This window comes from Mastigoproctus giganteus, chromosome 3 (genome assembly GCF_048544385.1).
Source record: "Mastigoproctus giganteus isolate SK-2022 chromosome 3, ASM4854438v1, whole genome shotgun sequence".
NCBI classification, from domain to species: domain Eukaryota; kingdom Metazoa; phylum Arthropoda; class Arachnida; order Uropygi; family Thelyphonidae; genus Mastigoproctus; species Mastigoproctus giganteus.
Genome location: NC_143577.1, coordinates 28,693,188 through 28,708,019, shown reverse-complemented (window position 1 = coordinate 28,708,019; position 14,832 = coordinate 28,693,188). Strand labels below are relative to the sequence as shown.

Sequence of the window (14,832 nt, the reverse complement as noted above, 5' to 3'; positions counted from 1 at the left end):
AAAGGAAAGTAGCAAAGAATTAAATGCTTATGTTAACACTAGAAGGAAAGGGATTAACAACATTGGCCCACTAGATACAAATGGAATAACTATTGATGATCCTGTAAATGTTACTGACAACCTAAATAAATAAATAAATATTTTGCACCTATACTCACACATAAGGTTGGGTACATCAAAAGTACACCAAGTTATAACTGGGAACTAAATGATTTTTTATAATTGAGAAGAAAGTGAAAGAAAAATTGTTGAAGCTAAAAGTAAATACCTGGGGCTGATGGGCTCTACCCAGTTATATTAAAAGAAGCAGCAAAAGAACTAAGCAAACTCATGGCCATAATTATAAAAGAATTGTTGGATTCAGCAGATGTTCCTACAGATTGGAGATATGCAAATGCCTCCTATTCACAGGACTGATCAAAGGGTTAGATGAGAATTTACTGTTCCAGTAAAAATAATGAAGTCAATGGGGAAAGATCATCTTAACAAGAATTGTTTGGAAATCACATGGATTTGTAAAGGGCAGGGATCATGTCTGCCCAGGCTGATTAGATTCTATGACACAGTAAGTAAACGAAATGGATGCAAGCAATTTTGTTATCATATACAGCAATACCCAGAATAGCACTCATAATTGGTACCGAAACTGTTCCGTGTTAGGTGAAACAGTGCTGACTGGGGTATAATTATAATGGGTTTTAACTGAATGCATACCAGAGAAACAAACAGTCTATAAACAAATTATAATAAATCTATAAACAATTTGCACTTGATAGCCAATTAAAAGGATTTGAAATAAAAGAATATTGCAAAATTTTATTAATGAAAAGGTAACATCATGAGAGATGAGAAAAAAGTTTTGTTTATTTAGGTATTTCAATAATGAAGTCTGGTGAAGTCGTCTCCTTTTTCTGGGCATACAGATCTTTGTAGCATCGAATCCCATCTTGTAAAATTTGCCATATCCTGAAGCTACATTCAACATTCAGATCTCCATTCATAATCACCTTGCAGGCCATGTCAACTCCATGAAAAACTTTCTCCAATTCCTCTGTTGAAAATTCTTTTGATGCCAATTCAGAACTGTTTTCCTTTTCTTCATATGCAGTTTGCTCATCAATTTCAATGAGAGTTGCATCATCTAAGTCATTTGCATGCAAGTCAATGCAGTCATGTACATTGGCAGTGTCCAGTTTCGAACCCAAAGTCTTTTCCGATGTTCACAATGTCTTCGGCAATTGTCTGAACTTGCGATTCAAAACCAGTGAAATCATTTGCCAAATGAGGCAAAATATGCACCAAACAGAAGCATGTTGTTGGCAATGATTTCTAGCCAATTTGCAGATATATTTTCAATTGCATTCCTGATGTTATAATTTTTCCAAAAATGATGATCTCACTCCTGTTGAAGCTTCAGTCGCTTGGGAAAAAGTTCACTGCAGATAATACGCCTTGAATGTAGCAATTAACACCTTGATCCATGGGCTGTAAGAGAGACGTGTTAGGTGGAAAAAGCATATTTTTATATTTTCATTGAGATCAGAAATTTCAGGTAGATGGCTTGGTGCATTGTCTAAAAGAAACAAAATTTTGAACTCCATCCCTTCATCTTTGTAGTAATGTTCAACCGTCGGACAAAAATAATTTGTGAACCATTCTGTAAACAATTCTTTTGTAATCCATGCTTTCTTATTGGATCACCAAATTATGGGCAATGTGCTTTTTACGCAACCCTTTAGAACTCTTGGGTTTTCTGCTCTGAACACGAGTAGAGGCTTCAATTTAAAATCCCCAGATGAGTTTCCACCCAACAAAAGTGTTAAACAATTTTTTGATGTTTTATATCCAGGTTGTGCTTTTTCATTTTCAGCTAAAAAAGTTTGTAAGGGCATTTTTTTCCAGAACAGTCCAGTTTCGTCAGCATTGAAAATTTGTTTGTCCTTGTAGCCACCTTCCTCAATGATGTCTTTCAATTCACTGGGAAATCTTGCAGCAGTGTCTTTGTTTACACTTGCACTTTCACCTGAGATACAAACATTGTGAAGCCCAACACGGTTTTTAAGTCGAAAAAACCAACCACGACTGGCTGTAAATATTTCTTTAGTCTCCTCCTCTTCATTTTCTCTTTTTCAGCGTGTTATAAAGGCTCATGGCTTTCGCTTGATGTTTTGACTCAAAGGAATTCTCTTTTGATTAAAATCTTCTATCCATATCAATAAAAGACGTTCCATATTAATCAATATTGAACTTCTTTCCTTAGTTATCACTTTCGTCATGTAAGATGCTGAAGAAATTCTCTGCTTTTTGTACTGATCCGTCTTTCGAATAATCGTTCGCACTGATGCTTCATTCATTCCATTTTCATGCGTGATTTTAGCATACAATGCACCATCATCATGGCACTTGATAATATCAGGTTTTCTTTTTTCTAATGTAAGCCATTTATGTTTAGTAGCTCCACCACTTTCATTACTTTTCCTTTTTGACTCTGTTTTGTATTTAAAGGGGTAAAAAATAAATTGTGAAATAAAAAAGTTTGAAAAGGTATTACCTTGTCTCCTCGGGATGGAACATGGAACACTGTTGGTGCTGACTTCCTGAGGAGAGCTATTGATGCATGTGAGACAACAGAGTTGGCAATGCAACATATGTATGCATACCTAGGCTACGACAATGCAGCATATAAGTGGAGTACATGTCTAGGCTATTACTGCAAATTTTCGACTTAAACTTAGTCAAAGTTTATTGCTTCCTCTGAAAACCAATAAATTTATCATAAGTTAAGATACAACAATATCTTATTTTTGTATCTTAACTTATCAAAAGATATCAAAAATTTCGGGGCGATTGAACATTATAGTCATAAAACAATAAACTTTGCCTATTATGGAATCTGATACCAAAGGCCTTGTCGCTGATTAAACTTAATTGAAAACCATGCTGTTTGAAGCCATGCTAAGTGAGGTATCGTTGTACTTAGATTTCAGTACAGCTTTTCATTGCACACAAAAGACTACTTTACATATTGGAGCAATATAGCATTAGGGGCAATTTACTGCTATGGATAAAAGGTTAATTAAGTTAAAAGGTTGCTATAAATAGGCACTGTTCTTCTTGGACTATATTATTATTAGTGGATTCCCTCACGGTTCTATGCTGGCCCTCTTACTGTTTACAGTATTTATTAATGATACTCATGATGGCATATCAAACTAGTATCTAAGTTAGCAGATGATACAAAGGTTGGCAGAAGGGTTAATGACAAGAGTCAAACCATACTGCTGCATAAAGCAAGATAAATTTGGCAGATGGGCTGAGATGTGGCTTGAAGTTTACAATGGTAAATGCAAAGTACTGTATATGGACAGCAGAAATCCTGGAATAACATGCCAATTAGGTGGTAGCGCACTTAAGGTGCTGGAGAATAAAAGAGAAGCGTGAGGAAATTGTATGGTCAACACGAAGTTCTCTGAGTGATGGAAACAGGCTGGTAAAACAGTTTGTGGGTTTCAGTGAATGATATACAGAAACTTTACCAAAAGGGACAAGGAGTTGACAATCCCATTGTATAAGGATGGTTAGGCCACACATTGAGTACTGCATACAAGTCTGAAAGACTGATTTTAAAAAAGATGATCTCTTGGAATGGGTGTACAAAACAGAAACCAGATCAGCCGAGAACACAGGGGGGGGGGGGAGAGACCGGTTCGTCAAACTGCAGTGCTTGGAAACCAGGCACTTTCAAGACCTACCTGAAATGTTTAAGACTTTAAATGGATTAAGTAAACTTAATGAGCATGGTATTCTAACTCTTTCTCAGACAACACACATAAGGGGGCTTGGGTTAAATTTGTTCATATATTTGTTATATTTGTGAAGTAAATGAGGTTCATTTGACAAATATGTGGTCTCAGTTCTCAATAATGTCCATTTTCACTTATAGTCTACCAAACACCACATACTTTTTCTGACAGAATCCCAATAATTGGTTAATAAAACCATTGCTCATCTCATTTGACATAATTATTCGCTGCATAATTCCTTTCACTTCAAAGCTGGTACTTTAGCATACGTCCGTTCTGATATTCCCTGCCAGAGACCAAGTAATTTAGAATCTCCTCTTTTTGATCTTCTCTGGCTTAAAATCTCTCAGCCCTACTCTATCAAATTCATCCATTGCCACAATCATTCTCCAAACTCCACTAATCACTTGGACCTTTTTGACTTCCTCTCTTTGAAACTTGACTTTTTCCAGGCCAACTTTCCTAACAGTGAGGTAATTTTCTTGGTGATTTTGGTGTTCACAACTCCAGCTGGTTTCCATTTTTCTAGTTACACAGAATGGCTGGTCGAGATGCTGAGGCTTTTGCAATTACAAATGACCTTGCACAGCTTGTTCATTTACCTACCAGAGTACTAGACAATCCTTACCATACAGCCAATATGTTCGATATTTTTTTTGCAAACAACTCTTAAGTACACAGTCAGGGTGAGTTGTCCTCTAGGCACCTCAGACACACGACTTGATGATGGTCTCTTCTTTAATAGAGCCTTTCTCTCTTGGCCATTCTCAACCCTATGTTGTTTGGTATTACAGTAATGAAAAATGGGATGATCTGCAAGATTTCTTTTCTGTGGTCTGATTACTGTTTCAAATCTTCTGATGTCAATGTTTGCTCAGATTGTGTCACTGAAATTATTCTTGTATTCCAGATGAAATCCTGCATTCCACACTCCACCTTACAATCTCGTCCTTTATCTAAACTTTGGTTTTCCAATAAATGTGCTAAGGCTGTTCAAGAAAAGATGTTGTATACTGTAATTGGTTTGTTTCCAAATCTCCAGGTTCATTTTCTGCCTACACTAACGCTCACAACAATTATAATGCAGTTATTAATCAGTCCAAACTAGATTTCGAACAGGCTAAGAGTACGAGTCCCGCCAAAGCTAAGCTATTGGCCACAAATTTTACTCATTTCTTCTTCCACCTCTCTAAAAACGGATAGTTCTATTGCTGCCTCATAAAGATAAAGCTTACCTACTAGTATCCTACTTACTTACTAACTTGAGTATTGATGATCTTGGTAAACCACTTCCTAGCATCCCCAGTACACACCGTCCAATGCCTCCTGCAGTATTCCATCAAAAGGAGGTTAGAAGAATTTTAAAGTCTTAATGATAAGAAAGTAGAAGGTGCTGATGGTATTTCTCTACCTGTTATAACCTCTGGTCCTGAGCTTACTCCTGTTCTGCATCGCCTTTTTACACTTTCTTATTCCACTGGTGTTTTCCCTTCCCTTGGAGATTCTCATATTGAGCCTGTTCCTAAAATGGGTGAAAAATCCCTTCCAACCAATTATTGTTCAATTATACTTACTTCTACTCTTTCTAAAGTAATGGAGAAATCTATTAACTGCCAACTCTTAAAACTATCTACAAACCTTCCACGTGATCAATATTCACCAGTATAGATTCTGTCAGTGTCAATCCTCTGGTGATATATTGGTTTATGTTACCCATCTATGGACAAATTCAATGGAAAAGTTTGGTGAAACTCAAAAAATTGCTTTTGCTATTTCAAAGGCTTTTGATCATGTTTGGCATAAAGGTCTCCTAAATAAGTTCCATCTTATGGTTTACCAACTTTTTTGTAATTGGGTATCCAGTTTTCTCTGTCTTCTAATTTCTCCATTAATGCTGGTGCTCCCGAAGGTACACTTCTTTCTCAAACTCTTTTCTTCTTGTATTTAATTACCTCTTCCATTGCCAGAAATCCTATCTGGTTTTGCTGATGATAGCACATTGCATTCCACTGTCCAGTTTGGAAAACCCTGGCCTGCACAAACTGCATCAACTCTAATATCCACTAGCAATTCCTTAAATGCTGATCTCCGTGTAATTCTCCAGTGGGGGCAAAGATAAGTTAGTTAATTTCAATCCTACTAAAACTCAATCCTGTCTTATCTCAAAAAATAGTTCTTCTGCTCATCTTCGATGACAAAATTTCTAGACAAGACCACATCTCTACTAGCGATAACCCTGATTTCTAATTCCCTTGGAATAAGCACATCATAATATTGCTTCTCCTACTTTCTAAAAAACTGGGCTATCTCTTTTGCTCTTGGCATTACTTTTTTGCAAATTGAAGCAAAATCTGCTTCAGTTAGCAATAAAAAGTAAACCTCTCTCAGACTTTTAGGTTTCACTCAAAGGATGGCAGTCAGGGTAATGAATGACCCACCTCTGACAAAGTCTCTCTACCCTCTGTCTTACAGACATTCTGTTTTTGCTGCATGCCTTTTCTATAGATACTTTCTCTGAATTGGCTTCTATAATTACCACTCTCTCTTCTAAACCATTCTGAACACATGCTGCAATCAGTCAACATCCTTTTACTGTCCAACTTCAAACTCACAGAACCAAGTTTTTTCCTTCCTCATTTATTTCTTCAACTTCCATTTTCTGGAATAACCTCCCTTCGTTATATTTCCTGAAAATTACAATTTGCAGAAATTCAAGTCCAATATCAACAAGAATCTTCTTTCATCTTCTCAACCTTCAACCTGTGCATGGTACTAAGTACAGTAGACTGTCAAAATAATGGCACCCCAAATAATGGAACGTTCAAGCTAATGGCACATTGAGACTGGATGTTTATATACAGTGCAAGTGTCTTGCAGTGCCGAAAAAAGAATATGGCAAGTCACATGATTACTGTATTTGTTTATGTTTGCCACTTTGAAAGTGAATTCTGTACTGATATCATGGATTATACACCGCTGTTTTACATTTATTTTAAATTAAAAACCCCTCACTATGGGTCCTAAAGTTAATAAACCTCATACAAAGAAAAAAGAAGAACATTAATGCTTGGTGACAAACGACGACATAATCCAAACTATTACATTAGGGTCACTCAGAAAATTAATTTATATACCCATGTGTGTTGGGTCTGTTCTATAGTCGATTTGCCTGTTTTTCTGAGGGGGAACCTTACTATCTATGTCTGAGACCGGCTAACTCAGCCATGGAACGAAAAAAGGCCATAAAAGTTTCCCGTGTCATCGACAGGATTCAAACCCAGGCATTTTCCACCCAGTGTGAGGAGAACGGTGACAATACCACTATACTACCCATGCAGACTAAACATTATATAATAAAGAAAATAGAACAGAGCATAAGTAGGGGTGTATTAATGGCAGAATATAACATTGGACCATCAACACGTTAGTTTTTTATGTGCATTTAATAAAATTGCATTCTTAATCTCTCTATTCCTTATTTAGTCTCATTATTTCTGCATTAAATATATGAAAAATAAAACTTTCTAGATAACGGAAAAATCAAAATAATGGCACCTTCAATCCTCAAAGGTGCCATTATTTTCTGAAAGTTTACTGTACTGTATGTTCTAATACCTCTCATGGCTGGGTTTTTCACATAAAAAAAAATTGAAAAGGGTTGGCTGCCAGGTAGATGCATGAAAATTTGCTTTCACCCAGAGAGTAACTGATTGGAAGAAACTAACATCTGGTGTTGAGGAAATTTATATTTTGAATAAATTTAAGGAAGAATTAGGCATATAATTAGTCAGATAGGGTAAGTAGTGCTTTTTTTTTTTTTTTTTGGCTAAGTTTGTTTTCTTGCATCATTGGCCAGTACTAATACTACTAATCATAATTATATACTCATTTGATTGTTCAATCACTTTTGCCTATCACTGAAGGTGTGCGTGCGCACGCACGCACGCACGCACACAGTTTTGCTGTTTCACTAACCGAATGTTTTACTGATATTTCCCATCTAATAGATGAGATATTGAATTCCTGTGCATTTTGTTCAGAGGTGTTTCTCCTCTTTTTCGTGCAGGTCCTTTCTGTACACATTTTACATGCCACACTCAAATTTCTCATCCATTATGCAAAATGTAATATTGGGTTTCTGATATCCCTGTTATGTCAGCAGCTAATGATTTAGCCAGTAATTAAAATTGATCAAATAGCTGTATATTTGTTTATTATGCTTTTGATATTAGTGCACTAACAGATAAGAGGATACACTTTTTTCTACATTTGTTATAGCTATTACTGGAGGATATTTCAGGCCAATTTCTGTTCTCCATTTACTCCATTTCTGTTTATTATTTTTATTGGATTCCATTCTGGCGAGTCTTTAATATAATTTATACTAAACTGATTGCTCTCTAATGGATCTGAATTCTGGGTATCAGCTATCATTCTTTAGAATGTCATCACTGTCAAATACATGGGTGTGGTCTCTCTGAAGAGATGAAAATCTATTTGAAATGTTAATTCCACCTCAAAAGGATCTGCAAGTATCCTTCCACAGGTTCTGTTTAACATATTCCAGCTCCTATGAAGTGCAGGCAGTTCAGAGAAAAATTTCATGCTGTAATCGCTCTATAGCCACTTCCGGGGATAAATTTCACGAATAAGGCCTTTTACATATAATCTCTGGTATTCTGTCATGTTTGGCCAGAATACCAGACACCTTCACTCTAAGAGCAAGCTCACAGTACCTTTCTTAGCATTACATCATTAACTAATAACTCATAACTCCATTATTTCCTGCATGAATGACAACAGCTGGCATCCATTTTACCTTTCACAGTTGCTAACTCTTCAGTGACATCTTTTTACTCCTTCTCCAGGCAAACATGTTCTGTTTCTATTCCATCTGTTAATTTTACGCAAAATATTATCTACTTCTCTAAGAGTCACCATATGTTACAGCCTCTTCATCTGCTGCAATTTCATTTTGTTTGTTATAATTATCACTTATGATCATCTCTTCTATGATAGGCTTCTGCACTAATTCAAACTCCCAATGTTTAGAAGTTCCCGCCAAATGATTCTTTTCCAAATCATCAATTTCTTTTTTTTAAAGTCTAGTTTCATCTATTAAAATACTAAATTTTTTGTATATAAATTGCATAAATTGTACATTTTGTGCATAAATTGCATAAATTGTACATTTTGTGCATAAATTGCACATTTTGTGCATAAATTGCATGATATTTGCAAACATTCTGTGAGAAAGAAGTGAGGTATGGAAGTACCACGTACCACATCAAGCACACATACTGTGACCAAGAAACAACTTCAAGAACTTAATGTCTGTTGATGCCAGGCACAGTTTTATAGTATTATACACAATTTATTAATAGTTTATAGTAGTATTATAATTATATAATTTATAATATTAAATAATGTATTTATATTTATCAATGCACTGCATAGTATATAATTTCTTATATAGTGCAAAAACAGCATAATAATTAGCATGTTAAGCAAAAAAATGTTTCCTAACAGAAGAACCCCATAACAATGAAAATACATTAAACAAAAATTACTCTTTCATTTTCTCAATGATTTTCAAAATTAATCAAAATAATTTAAGATAATACTAAAAAGATAACTTACCTCTTCTGGTTTATTATATACGTAGCAATTGGTAAACATTTTTTGAAAGTCCTCCTTGCATTCTTCAGCAGAATAGTACCAACAATTTTCAAGTCTCTTTTTAATGGTACCTAAGTCCATTGGTTCTGAAATAATTTTGTGATAGTCCTGAAAATGAAAACAAAGCCTTCAGGATTGAAACTGAGATTCCCATAAATTTAAGCAATGATGGGAATATAAAAAATAAGTGAAGAAAAAAAAAAAAAAAACTATGCAAAACTTAACCATAAAGTAACAAAGAAACAGTTATTTCTTAAGATTAATTACTTATACAGTAAAATCTCGTTAATACAAACTCAATTCATACAACGTACTCGTTTATGTGAAGCACATACCATTCTCCGATGAAAGGATACTTTTCTATGTAAATATATTCATTTATTATAAAATTCAGTTAATATGTACAGTATTACAAAGTTCATTTTCACCCTGTGAGAAATAAATATTGTTATTTTGTGCGTTTAATACAAATCTTGGCACAGTTGTCTGATTATTGCCCCTGGCCACCTACTTTCTGAAGGATAGCACTGAATTCTTTTATGTAATTAGAATTCTTTTGTGTAAACAGAACCAGTTTATGGTAGTTACAGCATAATTGCATTCTGAAAAACATCATTGTGAAGGATGAGCTTTTAAATTAACAAAAGAATAAAAACAGTTTTTCTAAGTTGTTTACCTACACTTTCTTGCTCTCCACTGGATTAAGGTCAATTGCAATTGTTATGCTAATTCAAAGAGTCTCTTGCTACAGCACAGTATAATCTATTTTTTTGTGCCATTTTATCTGAGCTGATGTCTATTTTGAAACTTGTGTATAACTTAAATTAACTTAAAGTTTGTTTATTTAACAGTGTTATGGTGACAAAACGTAAATGGACAGAATTAAGCCTGAAAGTTAAACTGAAAATTTTACAAGAGCCTGATAGAATGGAATGAAGTAAAATGGACAGTGCAAAGAAATACATCCCTTTACCTACTTTATCTACTGTACTGAAAAATCAAAAAAACTAAGTATGTGACACTAGGGCAGGAATAAAAAACAGGAAATGAATTTGTGGTGCAAAACAAGGAGCTTGAAACAAAACTTTTCAAGTGGTACCAACAGACGCATGCATCTAATTTGCCAATATCACGTCTGATTTTGCAAGAAGAGGCAAATTATCTAGCTTAGCAACATGGAATTAGCAACTTAAAATGCAGCAGTTTCTGACTCCAAAAGACAGGAATAACTTGGTTTTATGCAATGTTTTGCAATGAGTCTGGATTAGTTGACAAAGAAAAGGCTACAGACTGGTTGTGTTCTGTACAGTCCATTCTTGAAAAATATGAAGCAAAGGATATATTTAATCTTAATGAGACAGGTTTATTTTATAATTTGCTGCCAAACAAAACGTTTGCTGTTTAAGGAGAGTCTTGTCATGGTGGAAAATTGAGTAGACTCACTGTTATGCTGCACAATTCAGATGGCAGAACAAAACTACATTCAATTGTGATTTGTAAGTTTTCCAAGCCAAGATGTTTTAAAGAAGTTAACTTCCTTGTGATTATGAGACCAATAGAAGTGCTTGGCTCATGGTCAAAATTTTTCTGTTTTGGTTATCAAAAGTGAACAGGAGAATAGCTTCAGAAAAATGAACACTAATGATTCTAGATTGTTGTACAGCACATTCTGCCAAGACACTTAAGTTGAAAAATATACGGTTGTTGTTTTAACCATCCAATACCACCAGTTTTATGCAGTTATGGATTTTGTGGCAGACTGTTGTACAGCACATTCTGCCAAGACACTTAAGTTGAACAAATATACAGGTGTTGTTTTAATACCACCAGTTTTATGCAGTTATGGATTTTGTGGCAGATTGTTGTATAGCACATTCTGCCAAGAAAGACACTTAAGTTGACAAATATACTGTTGTTTTAACCTCCCTATACCACCAGTTTTATGCAGCCACTGGATCAAGGCATTATTTATAACCTCAAGAGAGCATATGGTGCCCAGCTGATAAGGTACTTGATCCACAACATAGGAGGAAACAATTGGCAGAGAAATTGGAATTTCTTGGATGCTATCTGTAATCTTCTATTGCTTGGAACAGTATTGCATCAAGTGTAATTTTTGTTTGTTATTTGATTTTTAGGCGCATTAGCAACTAAGGCCATATTGCTCCAGGGATATGCGGTGGTCATTCCCTGACCTTTCCGCATCCTCCGTATTTGGTGAGCATGGGCTCGAACCCCAGTCTAATCAAGAAGCATGTACTACGCACTGCTGCTCCTGCCCACCTGGATATGGAGGCGCCAATCAAGCGTAATAATCAACCGCTTCCGAAAGAGTGGCAGTGGAGACAATATCATTGAAAAACATGGTAGAGCAAACAAATGTGATAGAAACATTGAGAAAAGGGGGAAATTTGAAGGAGCATATGGATTTTGTGGCAAATTTGAAGTTGTGAAGGTGGTTAATGAAGTTGCTACCACAGCAACACCAACACCAGAAGAGCTGCTGTGCACAAAGCAAAACAATGATGTTTTTGTTAGCAACAGTGAAAGTTGAAGTACACAAACTGGCTTAATATAAAAAAAAAAAAAAAAAAAAAATGCCCAAAATGCATTGAATATAATAGAGAATATGTTGGCCTGCAGTAACGTTGATAAAGAAACAACTATTGCATTTCATAATGTCTGTACTGTAGTTAAAAATGCACATAGGACAAAAACTGTGGTGTGTGGGTTGGTTCTGCAGGTCTGGAAGGGGTTGTATATGATCTGTACCTCTGGATGCCTTGTTCTTTTTCTTTCCTGTGTCCTTATTTCCTCATTGAAGAGATGAAAATACTGTGGGTTGAATTCAACCCCCTGTTTTCTATTAATTGTTGAAGATCCTAATAATTTGATAAGAAATGCTTCTTTGAATTTTCTTCTGTTGTGACTATCTGTGTAAATAATATTTGTGTTATGGAAGTTCCAGGTGGAACTTCCATAACATCTCTCCACGCCTTCTACCACATTGGAAGGCATGGAGAGCTGTATCAGACTGATTGATTCTGCCATACTCTACATCTTTTTTGTGCTCTTTTATTTTACATTGTAAGCATCTGTAGGATTCCCCTATATATATACTTCCATACCCACAATCTATCTTATAGATCAGACCTCTAGGATTGTCGGGGTTGTTGGACTGTTGTTTTATGATCTGTTTTATGGAGGCTGAAGTTTTGTAAAAGGTGAATATACCGAATTTCTTGGCTTCTTTTGCTATTTTGGTGCTAATTGATGATATATACGGTATACATATGAAGCTTCTTCTTCTGTCGAAGTTAGGTTGGGGTTGTGGAGTGAACTTGGAGGTGTCTATGATGGCTTTTTTGATGATGTGCATTGGATATCTGTTCTTTATGGCAAGCCTAGTTATTGTTTGTAGTTCATGTTGTATGTTATCTTCTTTGCAAATTCTGTAGACTCTTCTGATGAATGACTTTAGAATGCTTATTTTAGTGGAGAAAGGATGGCAGGATTTATAGTTTAGTATGATGCCTGTATCTGTGGGTTTTCTGAAAACTTCCATATCTAGTTCTTTGGGTTTTCTTGAAAAAAGAATGTCCAGGAAAAGAAGTTGGCCATTGTCCTCAATTTCCATTTTGAAATTGATTTTTTGGTGATGATTGTTGAGAGCTTCAAAGAATTTTTGTAACTTATCTGTACCATGATTCCAGATGGCTATGATGTCATCCATGTATCTACACCAGAATTTAGACTTTACCTGTTGGTTTTCCAAAAAATTTTCTTCAAATTTAGACATAAAAATTTCTGCCAGGAGAGGAGATAGGGCGTTTCCCATGCTGAGACCAGAAATCTGCATGTAGAATTTCCCACTGAAGGTGAAGTAAGGTTTGCCTATGGAGAGATCTGTGAGGTCTATTATTTCTGTGGCTGGAAAGGGTCTTTGGTATCCCATGGTGATATGGCTGTGTATCGTTTGGAGGAGACATGTTTTTGCTTCTTCTAAGGGAATGGTAGTGAACATGGAGTCCACATCAAATGATAGTGGCACATCTGCTTTATTGATTTCAACACCCTTTATCCTGGATATTAAATCCTAGGTATTTTTTATCGAGCTTTGATTCTTTGAAACTATCTGGGAGAGGAGCTGTGTCAGCCGTTTTGATATCTTCTGACCTGGGTGATGTCTAATGCTAATAATGAGTCTGGCAGGGAATTCTGGTTTGTGTGTTTTAATGTTGGCGAACATGTATGGTGCTTCTGAATTGTTAAGGTTCAACTTCCTGTGGAGCTCTTCAATAAATTTCTTGTCTAGTAAGGTTTGATGTTTTCTTTTGGCTTTTTTCTCGAGGCTGCTGGTAGCATCTGTTTTTACTGCTTTGGGGTGCTAGTGTCTTTTAGAACTATTCTACTTTCTCAATGTAGTTTTCTTTGTCAATGACTGTTTTGCTCCCTTTGTCTGCTTTAGATATATGTATATTCTTGTCTTCTTTCAGGTTTTTCAGTGCTTTCCTTTCTTCTGTGGATAGGTGGTTGTTCTTGTTGTAAATCCTCCTGTAGTTTGAGCAGTATATTGACTGCATGGCTGTGATGTTTATCGTATCTTTGGCTAGATTATCCTGAATGTACTTTAAACTATTGTGGAGGTGGGCTAGGAAATCTAATGTGGGGATATGGTTGGGTGTTGGTTTAAAATTAAGGCCTTTGCAAGTACCTGAATTTCTGCATTCATGAGAGTTTTTGAGCTAAGGTTGATGATATGGTCGAGAATTTTAGAGGTATTACTAGGTTGATCTACTTCGCGTACCGGCTTATCATTGGAGGTATTATTAGGGTGGGCTACTTTGCGCACCGGTTTATCTTTCGGAGAAGGGTGATTTGAATTCAACGGTAAATTTTGGTTTATAAGTCAAGAGATTTTTTCCTTAAGATATTTGCATAGATCTGTGTGTGTTTTGGTGGAACAGATGGATATTAATTGCACCATGTTTGAGAAATCATTTTCATTCAAGTTTTTCTTTAGTTCCTTTCCTCAATGTTTTTATTGTAAGTATCTGTAACTTTCGATATGTCAAATCTAATTTGTCTAACTGCACTTCGTAATAGTTTTAAACACATAATCTTAATAATTCTTCCCGAAAAATTGTTTTTAATGGGGTCTTATGTTATTTTTTACGTTTTTTATATTTAAAATTGAGTGTCTTTTATGGTTAGGGTGTTTTATATTTAAAATTAAGGCCTTAGCAAAGGCTTTAATTTTAAAGCAACACCCAACCATACAACATAAACCAGAAAGGGCAAATTGATTTTATTGTTTTATGGTAGTGACCTCCAGAAATGTGTTTTAGAA

General features: G+C 35.4%; 2 protein-coding genes across 12 annotated transcripts in view; both read right to left on the bottom strand.

Moving 5' to 3' along the window:
- Window positions 1-14,832, bottom strand: part of LOC150087831 (bromodomain-containing protein 2-like) — a 676,121-nt gene that overhangs the window by 492,308 nt on the left and 168,981 nt on the right. For all 11 annotated transcript variants that reach the window (XM_090369219.1, XM_090369215.1, XM_090369216.1 and 8 more), the window contains one exon: window positions 9,444-9,590. In XM_090369219.1, the coding sequence (XP_090225345.1) occupies window positions 9,444-9,590 (147 nt within the window). The remainder of the gene's footprint in view (window positions 1-9,443; window positions 9,591-14,832) is intronic.
- LOC150087832 (uncharacterized) lies at window positions 12,436-13,437 on the bottom strand. The gene has a single exon (XM_090371063.1). The coding sequence runs from the start codon at window positions 13,435-13,437 to the stop codon at window positions 12,436-12,438; it is 1,002 nt and encodes a 333-aa protein (XP_090227189.1).

What these genes read in the sequence shown, in the direction of transcription:
- LOC150087832 (XM_090371063.1), bottom strand. Translation starts at nt 13,437, where the DNA reads ATGGGATACCAAAGACCCTTTCCAGCCACAGAAATAATAGACCTCACA.